The sequence below is a fragment of the Rhinopithecus roxellana genome, chromosome 20 (assembly GCF_007565055.1).
Source record: "Rhinopithecus roxellana isolate Shanxi Qingling chromosome 20, ASM756505v1, whole genome shotgun sequence".
Taxonomy (NCBI): Eukaryota; Metazoa; Chordata; class Mammalia; order Primates; family Cercopithecidae; genus Rhinopithecus; species Rhinopithecus roxellana.
Genome location: NC_044568.1, coordinates 76,065,357 through 76,091,731, shown reverse-complemented (window position 1 = coordinate 76,091,731; position 26,375 = coordinate 76,065,357). Strand labels below are relative to the sequence as shown.

The following is a 26,375-nucleotide window of genomic DNA, read 5'->3' as shown; positions in this document are numbered from 1 at the left end:
GAAGCGCACAGCTGAAATGACTGACCTGGGTGGAACTGAGCTGAGAAGGAACGTGACTTCCCTTGACCCTGGAGCACACATCACAACCATGAGAAACAGGTCACTAAAGTGGCCCCCAGCCCACACCAACAACCTTCTCTGGCTGCAACTGGGAGGCAGGGACAGACCCCAGAAAACCATCTTGGGTCGTCTAAGGTACATGCAACCATACTTTTAAAATGACAAAATCTCGAGCACGTTGCTTTGGTGAGCTTCTGATTTTATTAGAAATATACTCTAAGAACAGTCGAGGCGCCGCGCCCTGTGGAGGCGATGGGTCATGTTACCGGTTCTGCGATGATCTTCCAGAGCTCCTGCAGCAAACAGAGAAAAGGTTTCTGAAGTGCGCATACAAGAGCATCACAATTTCATGAAGGAAAGTGATTCGCCAAGCAGAGGAGTGAAACAACACGCCAGCGATGGAGCACGCTCAGCCCGGGGCAGGAGCGGGCGGGCGGCTTCCTCCTTTCTTTGTTGCTCTGGCTTGTTCTGTTTTATACTGTGGCAGAGAGGCTGGATGGATGAAGTCCCAGCATTAACGGAAGGGGCATCAGAGGATGTCACACAATCAGAAGAGACCAGAATAGCAGTGAGTTGCCACAATCTCTCCATTTTTGGGAAGAGCTTTATATACAGTTTTATTTTAGAGACAGGATCTCACGCTGTTGCCCAGGCTGGAGTGCAGTGGCACCATCACAGCTCGCTGCAGCCTTGAACTTCTGGGCTCAAGCAATCCTCCCACCTCAGCCTCCAGAGGAGCTGGGACCACAGGTGTGCACCACCATGCGTGGCTAATTTTTTTTTTTTTTTAATTTTTGTAGCGATCAGGTCTATGTTGCTCACGCTGGTCTCGAACTCTTAGCCTCAAGCAACCCTCTGACCTTGGCCTCTCAGAGTGCTGGAATTACAGGTGGGAGCCACCACACTTGGCCTTTTTGGGACGTCTTAGGCATCATGTACTGGGTCTCCTGATTTGTAAGAAGTGCGTGTCCTTGGTCATGTGACGCTACTCTTAATGCTGCCCAGAAGTGGCAGAGGAATAAATACAAGATCCTCCTCGCACACAAAATCACACGAATTCCATGCTGCCCTTGCTCAGGACACGAGAGAAAGCGCAAGGGTGACAGCTCCTCATGACTCCCTCTTCCTCCCTTATTCCTTAGAACTAGGCCCGGGTCTGCGAAGACACAGAGAAAGGGAGGCCACAGCCAAAACGCAAACAAAACAAAAGAAGTTAATTCTCAATCTTTGGACTCCAGTTAACAGAAAAGCCTGTTCAGTCCGAGAAGCCGGTGCACTTCCACAGTGAAGACATGACCAGCGGCCACCACAGCGGGGCCCCTGCACCAACGTCTGCTACCCACAAACTTCCCTCCACTGACTTCCTGTTCCCCAAACAACCTCTGCCTCAGTCTTGCCTCCTTTGGAGTCTGAACTGTCCACGGGGGAAAAATGTGCTCTAAAGTAAAAGATAAGGTTCGCCCGAAGGCCCTTCTCCAGACATGGTGGCCACTCCCCCAACAGGTTCCCCCATGATGTAGCTCCCCCAACAGGTTCCACTACAGATGGTATCCGGCACGCAGGCTTCACCCCTGCAGGACCTAGGGTGCAGCCTGTGCCTGGAGGGCTTGCTTCATCATTTCTTTGCCCCGGAGTCACCCACTTCACAATAAAGCAACCAACGGCCCGCTTCGGGGCCTGGACCTACCAGCTGCTGGATGCGCTCGTAAACCAGGAGCTGCGGGAAGGAGGCCTCCACGGGCTCCACCACGAAGCGCAGCTTGCCATCTGCGAGCTGCTCCAGCGCACGCAGGCAGGAGCGGAAGTGATCGTAGGCTTCACATGTGACGTCCAAGTGTCTCAGTGTGAAGTTGAGCCTGCAAACCAGCCAGCCGACACACACATGGCCATCATCACTGGGAAGGGTTTTGCTGTTTCCGCCCATCTTGCTTTCCTGCCCCTCACTGATCTCATATCCCCTGAATGGCTTTTATGGAGCACCCGTCTCATGCTGAGTGTTTGAGCGCAATTCCTTCCTACATCTGCACGATAGCCTGGGGGGTGGAAACGGCTAGCACTTTACAGATGTGGAAACTGAGGCTCAGAAAGCTGAAGTCACGTGCCCACAATGACACCGCTGGAAAGATCAAGACAGTCCCTGCCTCTGAGAAGCTAGGGCTGGTGTAAGAGGCACATGCAGATCAACACTCGAGGACGGCCCTGCAGGTCCTGCCCGCACCCAGCACAGACTCTGGTGCCTGGAGGGACCTGCACCCAGCACAGACTCTGGTGGCTGGAGCAGCGCATAAGTATCTGTGAATGAACAAAAGGCAGTGGCAGGGGGTGGTGCAGAGGACTCTGAGAGCGCAGAGGACAGAGAGAAAACTGCTGGGAAGCTGGGGTCTGAGAGATTTCAGAGAGTGAGCGCCTTCAGAAACAGGTGTCCCAGCCCTGCCACTTGCCTTTCAAAAACTCAGTCTACAAGATGGTTTCACCTGAAATTCAAGCTCTTTGCCTTTTTCCCTTTTCTTTCCACATTTTTTTTATTTTTTTGAGACAGAGTCTCGCTCTGTCACCCAGGCTGGAGTGCAGTGGCCGGATCTCAGCTCACTGCAAGCTCCGCCTCCCGGGTTCACGCCATTCTCCTGCCTCAGCCTCCTGAGTAGCTGAGACTACATGCACCTGCCACCTCGCCCGGCTAGTTTTTTTTTTTTTTTTTGTATTTTTTAGTAGAGACAGGGTTTCACCGTGTTAAGCCAGGATGGTCTCGATCTCCTGACCTTGTGATCCACCCGTCTCGGCCTCCCAAAGTGCTGGGACTACAGGCTTGAGCGGCCCCAAATTTTTTTATTAAGAAAAATTCCAGACACGCAAAAGGAGTAAGAACAGTCTATGCTGGGCATGGTAGCTCCTGCCTGTAATCCCAGCACTTTGGGAGGCTGAGGTGGGCAGATCATGAGGTCAGGGGTTTGAGACCAGCCTGGCCAACATGGTGAAACCCTGTTTGTACTAAAAATACAAAAATTAGCCAGGTGTGGTGGTGGGCACCTGTAATCCCAGCTACTTGAGAGGCTGAGACAGGAGAATTGCTTGAACCTGGGAGGCGGAGCTTGTGCTGAGCCGAGATTGCACCACCGCACTCTAGCCTAGGCCACAGGGCGAGACTCCGCCTCAAAAAACAAAACAAAACAGTCTAATGAACCCATTACCAGCTTCAGCCACTGTCCACTTTCAGCCAGTCTGCCACCTTGGCTCTTCCTGGGGCCCCCAACCTCCTCTGTGAAGTTGAAAATGTCAGTGTGTGTCTCAAAAAGATGGAGGCCTTTTCAATTAAAGTTTAACAATCACCCTTTAACGTCAAATATTCAGTATTCAACTTTTCTCAACTGTCCTGATGTTTTTCCTTTACAGTTGATGAAACCAAGATCCAAATGAGGTCTGTACACTGCTACTGCTCAGTGTGTGCCTCAAAGCAAGCCTCAAGATTAATGGTATCAGCAACGCTGCAGTCAATGTGCAGGTACATAGAGCTTTGTACACAACCATGAGCATGTATTTCCAGATGCTGAATTGCAGGGTGAGGAAGTCTGTTCAGTTTGATAGCTTTTGCTGTGGATTCCAAACAATCTTCAGAAAACTGTGGCATATTGTTAAGTATTGCAGGAGAATGTGTGTAGCTATCACAAGGTGGGCACTCAATACGTGGAACCTAACATTTTAGGATATTCAAGTGGAGATGTCTGGGAGAGGCTGTTGGGTGACGAGCTGTCCGATTCAGCAAGAGAAAGAGACCTGGTGGAACTGAAGAGACAGACCGCACCACAGAGAGAACATTCAGGAAGAGAAGCTCTCAACAGTGTGTGCTGGACAAGCTTTAAGGCTCCAGTACAGTGGACATTCAAGTCCTTGTCTATCTCTAGCTAGCTGTGCCCTGGGCAAGGCCCCTGCTATTTCCCAGCCTTCCCCTCTTCATCGGTAAGGTGGGACCGCAGCGCCTGCACATGGAACTCGCATGCGGACTCAGTGCAGTAACGTACACAACGGATGAGCACAGGCCTGGCATCCAGTAGGTGCTCAATAAGTGGCACCGAGTAACAGTCATAATGCCACTGACAAGGACACAATTAGGAGGTGAGAGTTCTGCCCACACTCGGGACGCCAGCATGGTCCCCAGGTGCAAAGCTCACCTCTTCTCCACTGACAGAATGGCCGTGCAGGCATTTTTCAATCTGTGGGCGAGTCGGGAGAGGGTTTTAAACACAGCATCCGTCAAGTCGTCGTCGTAAAACACTGTGGGAAGCAAAAAGGCTGGCCTTAGGGGAAAACATGCAAATATTAGAGAAATCGACTTTTCAGAGCGATCCGCACAGAGAGAATGCTTATCACCACGGAAAAGCAGCAGCTCCCAGAATGAAAACTGCAGACGTGCTGGCACGTCCCGGAAAGTCGCCTCTAAAACTGAACTCCAGGGGGAGGTGAGGAGATACTGCAATTGACTTCATGCTGTGACAAAGCACATGTATGGTGAAGGAGAAATTTTCTTACCTTCGGCTGCAAACAGGATGGTGGTGTGATCGTATAAGTCAGAAATTTCCTCTTGTGACCAACTGAAGGGGACCTCGGGATCTAAGAAAGAACAAAAGCATGCTTTGTCCCCACTGCCTTCTCTCCTGGCCACCAACTCTCACTGGGACTTCCTGACAGGCACTTCAGGAGCAGAAACAGGGCTGGGGGTAGCCGGGTGCAGTGGGCACCGCCAGGCAGACCAGACTCCCTGCTTCAGGCCCACTGCTGCCCGCGTGCAGAGTCACGGTGGAAGAGGTGCCTTTTCTGCTGAGTGTCTGCTCTAGCCAGCGAGTAGCAGGCGGATTTCAGCCTCACCCGCCGCCTTGGCCTGTGGCCCAGTACAGGACGTGATCTGCCCCATCTGCCTGCTGGGTGGCCCAGGAAAACGGCTTCAGTTTCGCACTCACAGAAAGGGTACAGTACTACTTCCTCACAGGACTACGGGGAGGGTCGAAAGGCCTATAGTGCGCAAAGTGCTAGGCAGGTGACCGGTACTCAAGGAATGACTTTCCCCATTTGCCATCTGATGGGAACAAAAAGACATCTTTACACAAAGAAGGAGCAAGCACCCAGGTCTGAAGTAGTCTGTGTAAGAAATATAGGAAACTGTCCTATCCGGGGGGCTTCCTGGCACCACTGTTTGTTGGGAAATGGTCTGTGCCCAAGAGTCTGGCAGACTTGGGTCCATGCCCCTACCCTGCTGTGTACCAGCTGTGCCCACAGGCAGTCTGCACTCACAATTCAGGGATTATCATGCTATCACACAGGGAAACCACAACACTTGAAGAACAAAATGAACATGTGCCCAGCAGGCAGCAGGCGCTTGGAGAATGACCGCTGATGCTCATTGGCCAATGCAGAGAACCTGCCATGCGTGGGTGGGACAGTGGCAGTAGCTGGGGCTACAGCTCCATCAAGGCTACTGTACCCTGGCACTGAGGTATTACAAAGGAATCACTGAATCATTCTGGGGGACGTCTGAGAGAAACACACACCTGTGCAGAGGTCGTCCTTCAGCCAGTCCAGTTCTTTGACCTTAACTACACCACCTGTAAAAACAAACAAAAAGAGAACCTTCCAAACTCTGATCAGGAAAAGAAGATAAACTTTTCCACTATATACCAAGATCCATCTATCTACCCGCCCACCCTTCCTCTCACCCATCCATCTTCCTGCCCTTCCATCTTTACAGCCAGCCAGCCATCCATCCATCCACCCACCCACCTGCCCATCTTCCAGCCCTTCCTTCTATCCATCCACCCATCCACCCACCCACCCATCTTCCTTCCCTCCCTCTCCCATCCATCTTCTCATCCTTCCTTCTATCCATCCATCCATCCATCCATCCATCCATCCATCCACCCACCCACCCATCTTCCTTCCCTCCCTCCCTCTCTCCCATCCATCCATCCTCTCCTCTACCCATCTATCCATCCTTCTACCCACCCACCCATCCACCCACCCATCCTTGTTATCCTCCTTCCCTCCTTCTCATCCATCATCCACCCTCTGTCCCTTCCCTCCATTCATCCGTCCATTCTTCCAGCATTTTTTGAGTGCTATGTGTCAGGGACTGTGCCAGACATAGGGAAAATAAAGATTTAAGAGTCATGCTCCCCATCCTTGCAGATCAGCCCCCCTAGAGGAGAATGCCAGGTTAACCGACAATGAAGACTGTGTGGCTGAGTGATGTCAGAAGGATGAGGCAAATGCACAGGAGGAGAGAGAGGAACTCACGTCAGATGGCGGTTATCAGGGACGGGCTTCCACCAGCAAGCTCCCTCTTTCCTCCCAGCTCTGCTGACTGCCTACTGTACCCTGAGCACTCAACAAATATTGTGACAGTGGAGAGCAAATGCAGACAGGGTACCTGCACCCACAGAGCTTGTACTCTGGCAGGGAATGGAAAACACCAATAACTAGTCACACGAGCAGATGGTAAAATGCAATCGTGCAAGGTGTTCCTGGAGTCTGTTGGGGGCTCTGGCCTCAAATCTGGAGGTCTGGAGCCCGGAGCGTGATGAGGACTTGCTGGGAGGAGGGAGGGCAGAGCACTCAGGCGGAGGGAAGAGCAAGGGCAAAGGACTCGAGGGAAAGTGATTTGAAAATGAGGATGACTGGGCTGGCGGGGTGGGGGCTGCAGAAAGGCAGGGGCCAGATCCCCCAGAAGATGAGACAAGCAACAGGAAACCACCGAAGGGCCTGAAGCCTGGGGGGCTGCACCGGAGGAGGAAAGGCTGCACCGACAGACAGCCCCGTTAGGACATAATTGTGTCACCCATCACATATACTCATCCCTGCAGGCTGTGCAGCGAGCAGATGACCAGGCAGATGGGGGTGGGGCCCATCCAGGCAGAGGGACTGGCCTGTGAGTGAGTCCTGGCATGCTGGATGCAGGGCTGGAAAGGAGACTGTCAGGAGGAGGCAGAGAGAGCAGGCCGGGGCTGGCCAGGGAGGCCTGGCCATTCAAGGAGCTGAGACTTTACCCCTCAGGTGATGATGCCCCTGGAAGGTTTTCAGCAGCAGGTGAAGGGGACAGGTTTGCATCTGTGAAAGGGCACTCTGGATGTTTCATGAGGACAGCCTGGACTGGTCAACTAAGGAGCTGGGGAGACCAGCTCGGGGGCCGCTGCCAGTGTCTGGGAGAGAAAGAGCTGGAGTAGGATGAGGCGGTGGATCTGAAAATGAGGAAGTGACCCAAGGAGCGTCCTCAATGCTCTGAAGCTCTGTGGTGCCCATAAGGCGCCTGCTTCCTTTACTCACCTGTTGCAAGGGACACAGGCAGAGCCCTGCCTCCCAATGTCATGGTCTTGGGTGTCTGTCCTACCTGCTAAACAGAGAAACCTCCCTCCCTGGCAGAAGACCCTCTGGGCCTCACCTCCAGCGGCAGCCAGGTGGCTGTTGAGGGCAATGTTTCGCTGGCACATGGCCAAGAGATCTGCACCGACATCTGGAAGGACAGAGGGCAAGCCATAAAGCGCCGGCCGTTACGATGCTTCTATCTCCACGTTTTTGCCTAGAGAGAGCTGTTATCAGCAGCACAACTGTACAAATTAGAGAAACGTTTCTCCTGTGTGTCTTACTGCCAAAATTAAATACGCTTACCTTAAGGCTCTTTTCATTGTCTTGTTCCCTAAATAAGAGATTCTCATCCTGATGGGGAGAGACAGTGTGCGTTCCAGAGGGAAGGAGTATGAGGTCCTAACATCACCCGAGCATATGGACCACGTACGCACTTCCTTAGTTCATCCTTTTCATGTTTATAACCATCCAGGAGCTGGGATCATGAATCCCATTTCACGGATTAAGTGACTTGAGCAACGTCACGTAGTTAGTGAGAGCAAGAGTTGGGATTTGAATCCAGATTTTTCTAACTCCAAATTTAGGCTTGTTCTTTGACACCCTAGGAAGATTGACTGGACCAGTTTTCTGGTCAGAAGGGTGTTTTCTTATGATTCGTCAGAACACAGAACAGATTCAAACAGGCTGAGTCCACTCTCTTGAGCGCGATTCGCTTTGCTCCACCCAGATCTCCCTCCTAGACTCCTGCTACTCTGACAAGTGGGATTTCTCATCATTTCAAGAACTGACTTGTGGTACAGTGAATCCTCACTGGGGGAAGTAGTGCTTTACCAAAAATAAATTTCTGATTAGAAGAAAGTGTGTGTAGAAAGTACAGGATGTCTTGTTAATGACATTTGCTTGGTCCCCTGTGGGCGTGGACTCCCCCATCAACTGCACACTCGCCGGGACTGGCGTCTGCACCCCAGGGGTCACACAGAGCCACGTACGGGAGGAGCTCCCTGCTCACAGAAGGGAGGGATCTACCCTGTCTCCTGGGCCAAGAGAATACTGTTATGTGCCTGACAGCACATGATGGGCTTAGCCTTTTTTGTGTGCTTTTTTTTTTTTTTAACAGAGTTTCGCACTTGTTGCCCAAGCTGAAGTACTGTGGTGCAACCTTGGCTCACTGCAACCTCCACCTCCTGGGTTTAAGCAATTCTCCTGCCTCAGCCTCCCAAGTAGCTGGGATTATAGGCTCATGCCACCATGCCTGGCTAGTTTGTTTTTTTTTTTTTTTTTTTGTATTTTTAGTACAGACGGGGGTTTCACCATGTTGGCCAAGCTGGTCTCAAACTCCTGACCTCAGGTGATCCACCTGCCTCGGCCTCTCAAAGTGCTGGGATTACAGGGATTAGCCACCACGCCTGGCCAGGCTCAGCAGTTTTTAAACTTTTACGATAGTTTCTGTCAAAAGCTTTTAACCCATAAGACAGGTAAGAGAGAAGCAGCTCTGTGTGAGTGGGGAAGGAGCCCTGGTGCCCTGAGTACGTTCTCCCCAGCATCCCTCGGCCAGCTCCTGGGAGCTCTGCTCCATGCAACACAATCTGAAACCCCACCATGTGACAAGGGCGTTGCCCTGTGAGCCAGCAGGTCCATGGGCCTTGGGTCTCGTCAGCAGCTGTGGGTGACCTTGGGCCAGCCTCAATCTGCCCATTTGGACAACAAAGATAGGAACCCCGGGCTCTGCCCAGCATCACTGTGAAGTTATAGCCAGGCACTGATGCATCTGAAAGGACTTTTCCAACTGGAACGTGGCATCTAAATGCAAGCTTTCTTCCCCATGCTGGTAAATCTCTCTCAGGGATAAGACTTCTTTATATCCTGCTATTAGGCACCAGGCACAAAGCAAAGCTCTTGGACGGCTTGACTCTGAGAAGCGCTCACTGATAATTTACATGACGTTGTCAAGAAGCAGCCAATAGCGTGGCTGCACTGTGGACTCCTGACCAGTGGTTAACTCAGCATATTTGAAAACTGTGCCTCAGGGACTGGTGATCTCTAGCTTCTTCCTTCCTATCTCAGAAACAACAGCGTGTACCAGGAAACGTTCACTAGGAAGCAATGAGGTGTAAACCACATCAGCTGATACCTCTTTCTGTCCAGCAGATAGTAAAGATTTAAAATATAACAACAAAGCTCACTTGATGAGATCACTACTCTCTTGTAAACTGGTATATTAGCTCTAAAGAAAGCACTCTGGCACGTCAGGAGTTTGGTTAACTTCACTGGCTGGTTTTGATCACTGTACTATGGTTGTGTGTGACATCACCATTGGGGAGCCGGAGGAAGGGCACATGGCACTTGCTGGGTTATTTTAACAACTCCTTTATGAATCTGAAATTATTTCAAAATTAAATACTAAAAAAGAAATTCGTTGGCAATGTTCACCAAAAGTTTAAGAATAGTCTTACCCACTTCTAGGAACCCAGTGACAGGTTATTAGACAACAATACACAAAGATGCTCATTGCAATGTAACTAACACCGCCCACTCCTAGGAATCTAAGTGACAGATTATTAGACAATATACAAAGATGTTCATCACATCTTTGACAAATACAAAAAAACAAAACAAAAATCCCCATAGGAATGGGCAAAATACTCAGCAGCAGGAGAAGGGTTATAAAAAAGATGAAATATTACCTGGTCATTAAAAGTCATATATAATTTTTTTTGTTTGTTTTTGAGATGGAGTCTCACTCTGTTGCCCAGGTTAGAGTGCAGTGGCGCAATCTCAGCTCATTGCAACCTCTGCCTCCCAGGTTCAAGCCTCCCGAGTATCTGGGATTACAGGCACCCGCCACCACCACGCCTGGTTGATTTTTGTATTTTTAGTACAGACAGGGTTTCACCATGTTGGCCTGGCTGTTCTCAAACTCCTGACCGCAGGTCATCTGCCTGCCTCAGTCTCCCAAAGTGCTGGGATTATAGACGTAAGCCACCATACCTGGCCTATATAGTAATTTTTTAATGGCATGAAAAAATGCTCTTAAAATGTTCTCACTTGGCCGGGCGCGGTGGCTCAAGCCTGTAATCCCAGCACTTTGGGAGGCCGAGACGGGCGGATCACGAGGTCAGGAGATCAAGACCATCCTGGCTAACATGGTGAAACCCCGTCTCTACTAAAAATACAAAAAACTAGCCGGGCGAGGTGGCGGGCGCCTGTAGTCCCAGCTACTCGGGAGGCTGAGGCAGGAGAATGGCGTGAACCCGGGAGGCGGAGCTTGCAGTGAGCTGAGATCCGGCCACTGCACTCCAGTCTGGGCGACAGAGCGAGACTCCGTCTCAAAAAAAAAAAAAAAAAAAAAAAAAAAAATGTTCTCACTTATGAGTGGGAGCTAAACAATGGGTAGACATGGACATACTGAGTGGAATCACAAACACTGGGGACTCCAGAAGGTGACAGGGTGGGAGGGGTTGGGGATTAAAACTTCCCTATTGGGTACAATGTTCGCTATTTGAGTGGTGGGTCCACTAAAAGCCCAGATGTCATCGCTGTGTAATACAGAAATCTGCATTTGTACCCCCTAAATATATACAAATTTAAAAAAGCAAATGCTCTTAAAAAATGTTTTTCAACATTTTCAGCAGAATACAGTGCTGCTGCAGCTTGATTTCAGCTATCATTTGGAGGAGATTCTTACAACATAAGCTCCCTGCGGGCAGCGCCTAGTCAGCTCCACTCACTGCAGGGCCTTCTGCATCTAGAAATGAGTGGCAAAAGGCAGGTGCCCCATAAGTTGCATATTGTTGATTCAATCTAGGGATTGTAAAATGATGAGAGTAATTTTTATTTGCTGTTTTAAAAATCTCCTACAAAGAATGGGCAAGGCTTCTATAACCAGGAACAAAATAATAAACTTGTTTTCAAAGCCTTCTAAAAGGGTATATTCCTCCTGTTTTTGGAGATATTTGCTCTTTCTCAGGGGTGGGGAGAGAAGTACCAGCAGAGGCACTAGGCACGTCCTGAAGGTGCCATTAGCCTGATAGCCATTGGGTGATGCTGCTGCCACGGAGTCGGTATTGCTGGGTCATTCTGATGTCATTGAGAAAAAACGGAGAGTGGAGAGGGCCAGGGGACCAGGATGGCAAAATCAACAGCACCTAACATGCAATTTCCAGGGCCTCTGCCTCTTTTTTTATACACTCAGTGCATGCTTTGTGAAGGTAACTACTTCCCTGCAGCCTGAGGTGTCACCTCATTACCTGTACAATAAACGGTCTGTGCCACAGTGGCTGCGATGATGCTAGCAAGCCCTGTGCCGGCCCCGAGCTCCAGCGCCGTGCATCCTCGGAAGAGGTCCTGTCGGAACAGGATGTAGTCCGCCAGGAGCAGGGCGCCCCGCCATACCTGGAGGGAAGAGGACAAGGAGCAACAAACAGCGTGAGGCTCTGTAGAGACCATCAGGATAACGGGAAGCGGACAGGACCTACCCACCTGCTTGCCAACATCTTCCAGGGGCGTGGCCATGGTGTGCTCTGGATGGGACAGAAACCAAGAGAAATGCCCACTGTGAAATGGGGATGGGCAGAAAACCACAAGACAGGACTGCGCGGCAACCACCAGCATGGTCAGATGTGCGCCAGAGGTTGGAATCAGGGGTTCTAGAGAGCAGCAGAAACACAGGCTGTGCTACTGGTTGAGAGGCGACTTTTGAGCACCACTCAGAGGCCAGGAGCTTTTTAGAATGGGGCTCACACTCTTTCATGTAACTGGGTATCTCTGCCCTACAGCCCAAGGCTAGGGAGGGTCACAATTAGGTTTTCACCCAATTTAATCACACACACATGCAGTGCACTACTTTTTTAATGACCAATTGCAAATTTACAATCATAATATATTTATTTATATACTACTAATAATCACAACTCATTCAAAAGTATTTTCTTATACTGAGAAACATACTTCATTTTTTTTCTTATACTTAGAAATATACTTTGGCCGGGCGCGGTGGCTCAAGCCTGTAATCCCAGCACTTTGGGAGGCCGAGACGGGCGGATCACGAGGTCAGGAGATCGAGACCATCCTGGCTAACACGGTGAAACCCCGTCTCTACTAAAAATACAAAAACTAGCCGGGCGAGTAGCTACTCGGGAGGCTGAGGCAGGAGAATGGTGTAAACCCGGGAGGCGGAGCTTGCAGTGAGCTGAGATCTGGCCACTGCACTCCAGTCCGGGCGACAGAGCGAGACTCTGCCTCAAAAAAAAAAAAAGAAATACACTTCTACATTAGAAGTTAACAAAATAAGTTTAAATTTACATCCTTTTTAAAAAAGTTGAAAAGAAGTATAAGTTAGTATAAGTATTCTCAAGTGCAAAATACAATAAATTTTGTATTTATAATATATCCTAATAGGATCAAATTCAGGTGGATGGGAGAAGAGAAGGGAAATATAAGATCAAGGAGAAAAGGAATGAAGCAAAACATTTTTTGTTGTTAAATAAGAGTTTGCTTGTCTAAGAGCTCCCAAGGGGGGAAAATAACTTGCTCAAGTATTGTTAAGTGAGATGGTAATGGGTATCACCAATTGCTCTGTCTGTCCCTAAACCAGGAGAGAAACCTACAGTGTAGGGTCCTCTTGGGCTCCTGGACCACTGTTCTCTGAGGGTTCCTCCTGGGAAAATCTGGCCAAAGATTTCAGTCCTATGTACAGTTAGAATCTCATCTCTGAATAAAGTGACTAACGGATCGTCCACCAGCATCTTGGCTAGATTTGACATAGTGGCTTATAAGGCACTTTTAGTAAAACATGTTCCTTTCAGAAGGGCTTCAGATTGCTATGGCCTAACATGTAGTCCCCTGGTTTGAAACTGGAACAGAAATATACCTGCCGAGCCACCCGATGCCAAGTTCCTTCACTGAACCAACGTTCATTAGACAGGTACATTCTGTGAGCCAGCCCTGGGGCCACTGAGATTCTACTTGATTGGCTCACACGTATTTTACAGAGAAAGACACCGACTGAGGCTCAGCATTACTGTTTGTAAAATTAATACAAAAAAAAAAGCACCTTCTCTGCATGAGGCACTGGGCTAGATGCTTTCTCAATTAATCCTCAAAATCGCCCAACGACAGGTTTGAGTGTTGTCTTAAAGATGAAGAAAAGGTGGCTGGAGGAGGTTAGCAGGCTGTGTAGGTCACAGAAGGGGTGAGTGGCAGATGCAGGGTTCCAAGTCAGGTCGTCTGCAGTTTTCTGGCTCTTTGTTTTGAGACAGGGTCTTGCTCTGTCACCTAGGCTGAAGTGTGGCAGCACGGCCAAGGCTTACTGCAGCCTCCACCTCCCAGGCTCAAGTGACCCTGCCACCTAAGCCTCCTGAGTAGCTGGGGCTACGGGTGCGTGCCTCCATGCCAGGCTAAATTCTTTTCGTTTTGTAGTTTTTGTAGAGGTAGGGTCTCATCATGTTGCCATGGCTGGTCTCAAACCCCTGGGCTCAAGGGATCCACTGCTTTGGCCTCCTGAAGGGGGATCATAGGTGTGAGCCACCGTGCCCGGCCTTTTCTGGCTCTTCAGCTTGCTTGGGGAAGGGAGATGTAGAATCTGAACCATGCTAGGGACGTGGTTTAAAAGCTTGGGGCAGAGCCTCCAGGATGAAAGGCACAGGGACTCGCTAGGCAGGCTGAAGGCTTGTGTGCTTGTGCGTGGAGGGGAAGGGGTGTCTGTGATCTACACCCCCGCCCCAGGCTCTCTGTGTCAGTGCCCCTGCCCAGTTCCTCTTCCCCAGTCCCACCCATGCCATCTCCTGCGTGTGGCTCGTAGCCTCCTCTCCTCTCCTCTCCCTCCTTTGGCCTGGGAAAGCTTCCTCCTTGCCGTCTGCTCCCTAACCCCAGCTGTCCTAAGGGTTCCTGCTGCCAGGGGAACCCTCCCAGAGCGATCTCGGTCCTACGTGATTGGTCACTTCCTCCCAGGGGTCTTGTGGACATACGTTCTGCCTCCCAGCTGTCCTCAGGGGGTGGCCAGCTTCCCTTGAGGGAGAATGAGGACTCTGAGGTCAGAGACCCGCATGAGAAGTCAGTTTTGTCATCTCCTAGCTGGGTGACGAGTCACTTAACTTCTTGGAGACAGAGCCAGTTTCCTCTTCTGCAAAATGTACAAGTAGCCTCATCCCTCATTTCTAAGGCTGTAACAGGGTTTAACCAGACAGCGCTTCTGAGAGAGCGCAGGCTCGGCAAACATCGGAGGACCACTGAGGCGGTCAAGGCCCCTAGCCCTTGCACAGGTGGAGGTCACTGAAGCCCAGAGAGGGGACATGACCAGCCCAAGGTCATAGTCCGAGAAAAAAACATCGAATTAGATCAAAATGTGTCGAGATGGCTGGGTACAGTGGCTCACATCTATAATCCCAATACTTTGGGAGGCTAAGGTGGGAGATCGCCTGAAGCCAGGAGTTTGAGACCAGCCTGGGTAACAAAGTGAGACCCATGTTTTCCTAAAGCCAAATAGAAATAAAAGAGGATTTAAAATGAAGTCGTTTCGGAGTCTGACCAAAAACTGACCTAAGATGTGCTTTCTGCTGATGCTGATGACACGAGAAACACCAGGGCAAATTAACAAGGGAGAGAATGAAAGGTTCAGGGATGGATCAAAGGAGGAAGTGGACGCTGTGTGATTCCCTGGGACCAGAAGGAAAAAGCCAGAATGAATTCCCCAGGAAGCCAAGTGTGGTCAACCTCAAGGGCACTCTCCTTTCTTGTGTCTGACATCCTGGAGTCTGGAGTGCAGAGATTCCGAGGTCTACCTGACCCCTGCCCTGTTTCAGGCTATTGCTAGTGTTTGAATGGGTAAATACGCTTCTTCATGACTCATCGGATTGTCAGAGATCACAACAAATACCCAGCGTGCCTGCCCTGGGCCGGGCCCGGTCCACTCCAGGCGGCTGTGTAGGGGTGAGGAAGGAGGATTCAGTCTAGCAGTGGAGGCCCAGGTGACTTAGGGACCTCCCTATCCAGGGCCATCTTGTGGCTCCCACTCCTACGAAAAGTCAGAGTTTAGGCCGGGCGTGGTGGCTCACGCCTATAATCCCAGCACTTTGGGAGGCCAAGACGGGCGGATCACGAGGTCAGGAGATCGAGACCATCCTGGTCTACACGGTGAAACCCCGTCTCTACTAAAAAATACAAAAAACTAGCCGGGCGAGGTGGCGGGCGCCTGTAGTCCCAGCTACTCGGGAGGCTGAGGCAGGAGAATGGTGTAAATCCGGGAGGCGGAGCTTGCAGTGAGCTGAGATCCGGCCACTGCACTCCAGCCTGGGCGACAGAGCGAGACTCCGTCTCAAAAAAAAAAAAAAAAGAAAAGTCAGAGTTTATATATATTTAAATAATTCCAAAGGTATCATGAGAACATAAAAGGCCAGCCTGAGGAACTATCCCCATGAGAAACTCTAGGGCTAGCAATGGGATGAGACAGTGTTAGAATCTCACCGGTCCTTATCAGATTCTAGAATTACGCTTTACCTCATTTGCAAACTGGGTCTCTAGACCTGCAGGAACCTAGACTCTTCATCAGCCAGTCTCCCTCCTCCCAGCTTGGGCCAATCCCCAGGACGGGGCACACATTTATGGAACACTGAATCCGTGCTAGGCACTATGCTAAGAGCTTTGTATGTGCCATCTCTCTTAATTCCTCACAACTGAAGGAGGTTGTACCCGCTGTACAGACAAGGAAACTGAGCTCAGAGAGGCTAAGCGACTCGCCCAGTTCTCCAGCAGGAAGGCACGGGACTCAGAATCTGACGGCCTGAATTCTAGCCCCACCTCTCTCAACTTCTCTCGGGGTCTCTGTTTCTCTACAATGGGGGAATTGAACATAATTTCCTTACAATCCAGGGTCTGTGGATTCCCAGCAGATCCCTGGATAAACTTTTTAAGGTTTTTGTCAATCTCTTGGAATAGTTAAGAAAACACGTATTTTTCTTTTTCTTTAGAAAAACCAGTTTCTCAAATGGGTCTCTAACTTGAAGAAAATGGGCTGATTTATGGGTCAGAGGAAGAGGGTGAGGAGAGTGACGTCTGCTTACCATTCACTCTGCCCAGGCCCTGCTCCTGGCACTCACGGGGCATGTTTCCCTAAAGTATCACTAAAATCCAGGGAGAGTGGTCCCCCTGACCCCATGTGGTTCTAAGTGGGTAAGACACTTGTCTCTGGTCACCTGGCTTGTGAAGATGGAGCTGGGCTCAAAATCCAGCCCTGCAGGATTAGATCGAGTTTTGCAGATGAAAGTGATCTAGCCAGTTTGAAATAATCATGAGTTACCACCTAGGTTCATGCATTAGCTACCTTTCCACTCTCCTCCCTCAGGGCAGGCAGGGAGCGACTGACAGCTGAAAATGTGAACATCCAGGTGTACAGACAAGGGGGCCTCACTGTGAGGTCACCGGAACAGGGCAGGTGGGGAAGCTGGTCATAGGCTGGCCCCTTCTCGAGGGACTTTGTTCTTAGCTCATATGATGGTAAATTTCCAGAACATTCACTAGAGACACAACATTGACTGTGGAGTAACTGACAGGTTTGCTCCCCAGCTCGGGGAGGCTAATAACAGTGAGCGCTCAGAGGGAAATAAGCCATCATCGGTGCCCCTGAGAAGCAGGACTTTCCAAGCCTCTTTCAAATGCTCTGCCCTAATGGTGTGGAATGAGGGCACAGGCTGTGGCGTCAGACAGACCTGGGTACAAGTCTCAGCTCTGCCACTGACTAGCTGTGTGACCCCAGGCAAGTTCCTCAACCTTGCTGAGCCTCAGTCTCTTCCTCTGTGAAATGGGAATACTTATCCCTACCTGCAGAGGCCATGAGGGCAGAGGTCACCCATGGGATACATGGAGCAGGGTTCTGGTGTGAGTTCCATGTTGCCCTCTCTGGGACAGTCTAGAACAGAGGCTGCCTGGTACCACTGTGCAGGCGCTCAGTAACCTTTGCTGAGCAGATAGATACAGAGCTGCTGTTTGGTCTGTTTTTCAGGGTGACCCACTGACCCCCATTCTCTGACCAAGGCCAGCGCTGGGGGAGGCCTTTCCCTGGGAACTGAGACACCACCAGGGACTCTGGATCTCAATGAACAGCCTCAAATCACAGATCCGCTCCCCAAGTAAGCAGCGCCAGGGGGAGGCAAAGCCCTGGTGTGGACACTGCATGGATTTGAAGCTCGCTCACCACCACCAAGCTGCATGGCACTAGGCCTGTCACTTCCTCATCCGTGCACCCGCTCAGGCGGGGCTGTACAGACTAAGCCACTCGAAACTAGTGAAGATATCCAAAACACAATAGGTGCTTACCAGCACCGATCACTTCCTGGCCTAGTTCCCTACCGGTGCTGGTGTTTCTAGAGTGCCAGGTCCCTAGATTTCAAATGCTAGAGTCACCAAACCCCTCTGCTCTGCCCCAATACCTGGGTAGCAGTTCCTCTTTGATCCCACCTCTGAGTATCTGTCCAAACCTCTCCCCGTCCCACTTTTCCCGCCACTTTATCACCTCCTCTTTCTTGCCTGGCTTCTAGCTCCCAGCTCCCAGTCCATCTGACTGGTCCATGCCCCATTGATTTTCATTTATATCCCTCTCCCTCTGCCACATTCCAGCTCCAGAACCTCCCGTGGCTCCCTACTGCCAGCCCAGCCAGGCCAAGCCTGTCCCACAACCTCAACACGCTGGGTTAGAGCACAGCACAGATGCGGGAGGCGGCAGCAGGGAGGCTTCCTGGAGGAGGTGTGGCTGAGCTGGAAACTGTATGCCAATGGGGAACATGTTAAGGGAGCAGAGGCTGGGGGCAAGCACTCTAGGAAGGAGGCACAGTACAGAGGAGAAAGCGCACAAGGTGAGGCTGTGGTGGTGTGAGCTGGGTAGGAGTGACTGGGGTTGTAGAGAGCTTCCCCAGTCTCACCCGAGCTGGTTCTCATAACCTGTGCTGCCTGGGCCTGCAGAGTCAACACTCAGATCATACTGAGCCCTGAGCAGCGACACCCTGGAGTTGCCTTGGTGACAGGTGGGCCACACCACACCTCTATTTACCTATTCTGATGATATCGTGGGGGCTGCCTTGTGCTTCCTCTCCCAGGACGTCGTCTTCTTCCTGCGCTAGAATCATGGGATGTACCTTGTCTCTCGGAGGCCCTGCTGGGTTGGGATCAGAGGCGGCTCGTGGTCTTCTCACCACGTCCAAATCTCCATCCTCATCCAGCTGAGCTTCAGCCACTTCCCAGCCGGTGGTGTCAGCCCCGGCCTGAAGGGAGAAACCCTTATTACTGTGGCCACTTCCTGTAGGGGACCCTGTGCTGCCTGTCTCGGCAGAAGGAGGCTCCTTGGTGTGAACATGTCCGTGATCGCCACCCTTGGCCCCTGAATCTGTCCAAGAGTCTTGGCTCCATAGAAGCTTGAATTGGGACAGGAAAACTGAAAGGCAAAAAAACGCAAAATGAGAATTCCAAGATGTTTTCTTTTCTACCTTCCTCTTCTTCTTTGAGAATATCTGATTACCAACAGGAAAGATTTGTAAAGGCCAGGTAGAGATATACCAATGCCAGCAGAAAAGGGCCACTTGCTTCAGCTGTGACCACCACCAGCTGGGACGTGGGGGCCAACACCAAGAGCAGCCCCCATTTCCTGAGAATCTATGAGCCACTTGGCTCATATCATCTCATTCAATCTCCACAATCGCTGTGAAGACAGCATGATCAGCTTCATCTTACAGACCCAGAAACTGAGGCTTAGAGGAGTGAGCTGACCAAGGCCACACAACTTTTAGGAAAGAGCTCAGGGGCCTCTCCTCTAAGCTCCCACAGCATCCCGGGCTTATACCAGTTTTTGGATCTGTTCTATCATCCATCCATTCATCACTGAACACTCACTATGTGCCAAGTACCTTGCTAGGTGCTGGGGGTACAAAGCAGAATTTGATATGTTAGGGCCTTGCATTTTAGGAGTGAAGTCGGGGAACAAACATTAAGCAAGTAAACAAGATAATTACAGGCTGTGTTAATTACCAGGAATATAGTAAAACTGAATTCTGTGTGACACAGATGTGGCAACCATATAAGGCAGGGGTGAGCAAACTTTTCCTGTAATAGGTTAGATGAAAAAGTTTTTTGGCTGGGCATGGTGGCTCACACCTGTAATTCCAGCACTTTGGGAAGCCAAGACAGGCAGATTTCTTGAGCCCAGGAATTTGAGACCAGCCTGGGCAACATGGTAAAACCCCTTCTCTACAAAAAAATTATCTGGGTGTGGTGGCATGTGCCTATAGTCCCAGTTACTTAGGAGGCTGACGTGGGAGGATCACCTGAGCCTGGGGAGGTCGAGGCTGTAGTGAGTCAAGACTGCACCGCTGCACTCCAGCTTGGGTGACAGAATGAGACCCTGTCTCATAAAATGTATCTATTTTCTTTCTTCTTTTTCTTTTTTTTTTTTTTTTTTTTTTGAGACGGAGTCTTGCTCTGCCACCCAGGCTGGAGTGCAGTGGCCGGATCTCAGCTCACTACAAGCTCCACCTCCCGGGTTCACGCCATTCTCCTGCCTCAGCCTCCCGAGTAGCTGGGACTACAGGCGCCCGCCACCTCACCCGGCTAGTTTTTTGTATTTTTAAGTAGAGACAGGGTTTCACCATATTAGCCAGGATGGTCTCGATCTCCTGACCTCGTGATCCGCCCGTCTCGGCCTCCCAAAGTGCTGGGATTACAGGCTTGAGCCACCGCGCCCGGCCCAAATGTATCTATTTTCAAGCTTTGTGGGCCCCGTGATCTTTGTTGCAACTCCTCAACTCTGCCCTTATAGCACAAAAGCAGCTGTAAAAACACGTAAATGAATGGGCATAGCTGTGGCTTCATAAAACTATTTATAAAAATAGCTGCAGGCCAGATTTGGCTCACAGGCTGCAGTTTGTATACCTCTGGTATAATGTACCATCCAAATTAGGGCAGGAGGGCAATGGGAATTATTAATAATCACACCTTAACAAGCTAATAGTTGGAGTTAGGGATGGTGGCCAGGGATGGGCTGTCTGTGGAGATGATACTTGAGGAGCCAGGGAGGGGGGAAAGCAAGTGTCTCCTCCCTGGCTTTGTATCTTACGGTTCCTTCCCTCCCCTCCCTGTGTTTGAGGGACAGAAAGAAACTGACAGTGGCTACAGAAGAGCAAGGGAGAGTGACATAAGGGTAGGCACACAAGCAGAGGCTGGGTCAGGCTGGCCTCACAGACCAAGTTGAGGAACCTGGATATTATTCTGAGAGCGATGGAAAGGCACTGGAGGTCTAACTCAGGAAGTGCTGTGATTTGATCTGCATTTTCAAAAGATGTCCTTGGCTGCTGCAGAGATAAGTGGGGAGGGTGTGCAGCAGTGAACTCAGTGGGAGAAGACAGAGGCAGCCAGGCAAGCAACGGAGGTGGCTGGACTAGGGCAAAGGGAGTGGGGATAAAAAATAGAGGACAGGGCTGGATGCAGTGGCTCATACCTGTCATCCCAGCACTTTGGGAGGCCGGGGTGGGAGAATCACCTGAGGTTATAAGTTCGAGACCAGCCTGACCAACATGGTGAAACCCTGTCTGTACTAAAAATACAAAAATTAGCTGGGTGTGATGGCAGGTGCCTGTAATCCCAGCTACTCGGGAGGCTGAGGCAGGAGAGTCGCTTGAACCCAGGAGGTGGAGGTTGCAGTGAGCCGAGGTTGCGCCACTGCACTCCCCACTGGGCGACAGAGTGAGATTGTGTCTCAAAAAAAAAAAAAGAGCAGAGGGGACAGATGGAGCCCCAGCACTCTGTCTCCCCACTGGACCCTGGCCTTGCTGACAGTAAAGTTTGGCTCATTGCTGTCTGCATTCCCAGCATCAAGTCCTGGGCCAGGCATGCCATAGGTGCACAGGAAAGCACAGGAGTTTGCTTAATGAAAGTGGGGGGGCAGCAGCTTGCCTGTAATCCCAAGGACTCAAGAGGCTAAGGTGGAAGGGTTGCTTCAGGCCTGGAGTTCAAAACCAGCCTGGGCAACATAGCAAGACTTCATCTCTACAAAATAAAAATCAGCCAGGTGTGGTGATGTGAGCCTGTAGTCCCAGCTACTCCAGAGGCAGGGGAAGGAGGATCACTTGAGTCCAGGAGTTTGAGGCTGCAATGAGCCATGACTGTGCCACTACACTCCAGACTGGGTGACAGAGTGAGACTGTCTTTCAAAAAAAGCAAACAAAACAAAGCAAAACAAACCCCCACACACAAAAATTGCAGAGTACAAGGTTTTTAAAAAAATCATAATAAAAAAAAAAAAGGCACTTAAGAAGTGGTCTCACAGTTACATACTCCAGTCTTCCCAATGTTTTCCCCAAAAAGATGAGTATGAGAAAGCAGAAAACAAAACAGGATCCGCAGGGCACCTGGGCCCAGGACCTTACCTGGCTGCCCCACGCTGTTCAGTCGTACCATGAGGTGTCTATGGTTCGGGGTGTAGAGGTGGACGTCTGACAGCACAGTGTCGCTTCTAAAGGTGACCTCGTCCATGGCTGCAGCAGGAGCCAGCTGCACCATGGCCCAGGCTCCACCTTAGTCCTAGGACAGGAGCCCCTCAGAGGTGAGAACGGGTCCTCAGCATGGCAGGTTCCAGAGGAGATACTGCAGACAGGCTCAAGCTGGTAGCCAGCAGTTTTGCATCACCCTGCGAGAAGGTCTCAGACACTTGGCCGGGGAAGAGAATCCAGCTGGAAATTAATTGTGTTATTTCGTTTATATTCATTATATTCATTTCACTCATTATATTCATTTTCTATTCATTCATATATTCATTTTCATAGTAACCTTTTATTTATAGCAAGGGACATGCATTTCCATTTATAAAGTTTCCTTTCCCTTCTTATTTTTTTCAACTTTTACAAAAAATTTCAAACAGTAAGGATATAGGGGAATATCATAACCATAGAACTACTGCTTAGATTCAGTGATCGTCACCATTTTGCCACATGTGCCTGCCCTCTCTGGTTTCTTCTCCTTGAGCTGAGAGTACACTGCAGACATCATGACATTTTGCCCCTAAATTCTTTAATGTCTGTCCCCTAAGAGCATTTCCCTATATAACCATAAGACCATTAACAAATCTAATTAATAATTCCCTAATAGCATTTAAAGTCAATTTCCTCCACCTGTCTCCCAAAGGTCTTTGAGGCTTTCCCCATCCCCAAACTAGTATCCAATCACAATTTACACTTTGCATTTAGTTGTTATGGCCCTTTACTCTTTCTTTTTAATTCTAGAAGCTGTTATCTGCTGTCCCCATATCATTTGTTGTTATAAAGCTTTCCTATTTTAAACTATGTTTTATTTTTAAACATTTCTTTTTAGAGACAGGGGCTTGCTCTGTTGCCCAGCCTGGAGCACAGTGTGCAGTCATGGCTCACTGCAGTCTCAAACTTCTGGGTTCACGCGATCCTCCTGCCTCAACCTCCCCAGTAGTTAGGACGACAGCTATGCCACCATGCTTGGCATTAAATATTTTTTTTTTGTAGAGACGAGGGTCTCACTATGTTTCCCAGGCTGGTCTCAAATCCTTGGACTCAAGCAATCCTCCCACCTCAGCTTCCCAAAGTGCTGGCGTTACAGGCGTGAGCCATCATGCCTGGCCTAAAGCTCTGCTACTGAATTTAAAAAGGTGAATGGAATTAGCCGGGTGTGGTGGCGAACGCAGGTAGTCCCAGCTACTTGTGGGGCTGAGGTGAGAGGATCACCTGAGTCCAAAAGGCGGGCGTTGCAGTGAGCCGAGAATGTGCCGCTGCAGTCTGTAGTCCAGCTTGGGTGACAGAGCAAGACCCTCTCTCATAAACAAAAACAAAAACAAACAAACAAAAAAAAGGTGAGTGGATTTAAAGGAAAAGTAATTAAGGGAATCACTACACAGGTGATACACAGATACAGAAAAATTATGCAGGTGATACATTAATAACTAAAACTTGGAAAACCATGGCTGAGGCAAAGTGGTCAAAAACAGGGGGGATCTCCCTCCAAACACGTTTCACCTCATGGAAAAGTATCATCAAACAGCAGTAGTCTGATGGGCTTTCAAATTGGACAGACCAGGTGGGGATCCCTGGTCTCTCACCTCCTAGCCAAGTGATCTCAGGAAAATACTTCACCTCTCTGCATCTGTTTCTTCGGCCACAATCTCATGCAGTGTTACTGGGTGGGTAAAGTGCTGAGCAGAGTCCTGGGCTCACAGGAGGTGTTAATAAAACACCAGCAACCTCCTTGTCCTGGGGTTGGTTTCAGGTATTTGACCCAAACCTGCCTGTAACCCCTGACTGCCTACAGAAGCTGTTCCTACCTGGGTACATGTGTTCCCTAGGCATGTCATGAAATCTCGCCGGGCCCGTTTCTTCAACTGCAAAAAGAGGTCATCATGACTCAGGCTGTCCTAACCATCCCAGTACACTGCCGGAGTTCCTACATTTAAGTGCTTGCTGTGGGGTAGCAAAAGCTGTACCAACAAAAAATTTTTTAGGAAAAAGATGATTCCTTATTGGTCTCCACGCTAGCTTTCCCACTCAACACTATAAAGCCATCAAAATGCAAGTGGGTTGTGAAGAAAGTCTGTGAATCTGGCAAATCAATGCAGAATTTCATGGTGTCTTTGAAAGTGCTGGACCTTCAGGCAAACACTGTTAATCAATGGGACTGGCAAAATTAGACCAGATTCCGGAAGAGAAAATACAGCTTATACCTACCACTTATTTCAAAGGCAGATCAAGCTCTTTCAGGACTTAGAGATGTCCTGGGGGAAAACTGAGAACTTTCACATATAGTTTCTGGTTCTAATATTGCTGTAAAAATCAAAAATCAAAAGCCATTTTTTAAAAAATGGAACCAAAGGATGCTATTTCTTTTTTCGCCACAGTGCATTTTTTTTTTTTTTTCCTGAGACAGAGTCTGACTCTGTTGCTCACGCTAGAGTGCAGCGGTGCCATCTCAGCTCACTACAACCTCCGCCCCCTGGGCTCAAGTGATCCTACCTCAGCGTCCCGAGTAACCGGGACTACAGGCACACACCACCATGCCCAGCTAATTTTTGTATTTTTAGTAGAGATAGGGTTTTGCCACGTTGGCCAGGCTAGTCTTGAACTCCTGACCTCAGGTGATCTATCCACTTTGGCCTCCCAAAGTGCTGGGATTACAGGCATGAGCCACCACACAAGGCCTACAGTGCAATTTTGTTGGAAAACTTACATCCCAGAAAAATCACTATTCTTTGCTTTTTCCAAAAGTGAGCATAATATTACACACTGGCCGGGCGCGGTGGCTCAAGCCTGTAATCCCAGCACTTTGGGAGGCCGAGATGGGCGGATCACGAGGTCAGGAGATCGAGACCATCCTGGCTAACACGGTGAAACCCCATCTCTACTAAAAAATACAAAAAACTAGCCGGGCGAGGTGGCAGACGCCTGTAGTCCCAGCTACTCGGGAGGCTGACGCAGGAGAATGGCATAAACGCGGGAGGCAGAGCTTGCAGTGAGCTGAGAACCGGCCACTGCACTCCAGCCTGGGCGACAGAGCGAGACTCCGTCTCAAAAAAAAATAAAAAAAATTACACACTAAATTTTAAGTATAGACAAAAAAGAAACTCAAATTCTTAATCTATAGTTGAATGTTCCATTTTTAAATTCAATCCAACCAGGCTTCCCAAGGAATGCACAATGCAATGTAAGTCCCAGGTGAAGGAGACTCCATTTAAGTGGTTTTCCCTAGAATCAGCTCTCTGGGAATAAGGAGGCCCTCTGAACCTACCTCAGGGCCTGTGTGAGGAGTAAATGAGACAATGATCACTTTTAAGGCTCACGGACATATAGTAAACGTTCAATAAGCAACAACAGTAAGTACTATCATTATAGCAATGTAATGATGATTAAAGTGAATGCTGAAAGGAAAAAATGTAACAGTTTCTCTAGTCAGGAAAATGTAAAAAATGTAACAGTTTCTCTAGTCAGGAAAATGTAAAACATGTAAAAAATGTAACAGTTTCTCTAGTCAGGAAAAGTCTCCCTCCGGAATACAGGGTCTGTATGGATTTGGGGTTCCACTCTTCACTGGGCAGAGCTGAGAAAGGAACCACAGGTTGCAGATGGGGACCCGCCCCGCCACCTCTCCATAGGGCTGCAGGCTCATCCCTGCAGCAGGAGCTAACGTGTTCTTGGCTCTTCTAAGGCTGTGGGGACTAGACTGAGGCGCTGCCTAGAATGAGACGCTGCCAGCCTTCCTCTCCTATAGGTCCCCAGTCAGTTGTCCCAAATAAGCAGTTTGCCGGGATCACGGTCTTGAAATAACTTCCCTCTTCTTTCTTTCTGATAAGTGCAACTCACTCAACAATCAGGAATTTGGCGCGATCCCATAACAATTTAGGCCAGGAGCTGGATAACGGAGGGTATGGTGTGAACGCCTGTGTTGGGGTGGGAAAAACGTTGCCTGGCCACGGTGCGCAGAGTCATAGTGAGGGGCTCCGGGGACGCCCCCGTGGGGCTCCTCCTCCTCTTTGTCTTGTCGCCTTCCTAACGCCACCCTTGTGGGTTAATTATTGCCCTCTCAAAAGACAGTCACAGGTCGGGCACTACCCTCCCTGCCTAATCTGGAACCGAAGGAGAGGTACCTGGACCCAGGACGGAAGCCCAGGTGAGGACGTGGACTTCTTCCCCCAACACCTGTGTTCACAAGGGGAAACAGGCTGAGTGGGGTCGGACCTCAGGGATCTGGGCCTCAGATCCGTGGGAGCTCGGATTTCAAAGTCAGGCTCGGCGCCAGGAGGTTCCCTGCTCCCTACCCTGTCCTGCCTCTTCTCCCAGTCACTCACCCGCCGCGGGGCTCACACTGGGGTCCCATCCGACACTGCTCTCTGTGGGACTTAGGCGGCCGCCATAACAGGCGGTCTGCGCAGGCGCGGCCCCGCCCCCGCGTGCAAACATCTGACCGCAGCGCACCGTGGCTCC

At 50.0% G+C, this 26,375-nt stretch overlaps 1 protein-coding gene across 3 annotated transcripts; it reads right to left on the bottom strand.

Moving 5' to 3' along the window:
- Positions 1 to 238: 238 nt before the first annotated feature.
- Positions 239 to 26,375, bottom strand: METTL22 (methyltransferase like 22). 3 transcript variants are annotated; one of them, XM_030925322.1, is made up of 12 exons: positions 26,240 to 26,294; positions 24,126 to 24,221; positions 21,810 to 22,112; positions 18,446 to 18,826; positions 11,887 to 11,927; positions 11,655 to 11,799; positions 7,484 to 7,555; positions 5,601 to 5,654; positions 4,585 to 4,665; positions 4,227 to 4,329; positions 1,748 to 1,916; positions 239 to 353 (listed from the first exon to the last, which is right to left on the bottom strand). In XM_030925322.1, the coding sequence occupies exons 3-12, from the start codon at positions 21,940 to 21,942 to the stop codon at positions 318 to 320; spliced, it is 1,215 nt and encodes a 404-aa protein (XP_030781182.1). In that variant the 5' UTR covers positions 21,943 to 22,112; positions 24,126 to 24,221; positions 26,240 to 26,294; the 3' UTR covers positions 239 to 317. The 3 variants fall into 3 exon arrangements, with proteins under 3 accessions (XP_030781182.1, XP_010381946.1, XP_030781181.1); XM_010383644.2 differs by lacking the exon at positions 24,126 to 24,221 and having other exon boundaries at positions 26,240 to 26,375; XM_030925321.1 differs by lacking the exons at positions 24,126 to 24,221; positions 26,240 to 26,294 and adding an exon at positions 23,133 to 24,094.

What these genes read in the sequence shown, in the direction of transcription:
- METTL22 (XM_010383644.2), bottom strand. Translation starts at nt 21,942, where the DNA reads ATGGTGCAGCTGGCTCCTGCTGCAGCCATGGACGAGGTCACCTTTAGA. An exon ending in GAACAGCGTGGGGCAGCCAG is followed by an intron (nt 18,827 to 21,809) that starts GTAAGGTCCTGG and finishes TTTGCCTTTCAG; the next exon opens with TTTTCCTGTCCCAATTCAAG. An exon ending in TGGAAGATGTTGGCAAGCAG is followed by an intron (nt 11,800 to 11,886) that starts GTGGGTAGGTCC and finishes TCTTCCCTCCAG; the next exon opens with GTATGGCGGGGCGCCCTGCT.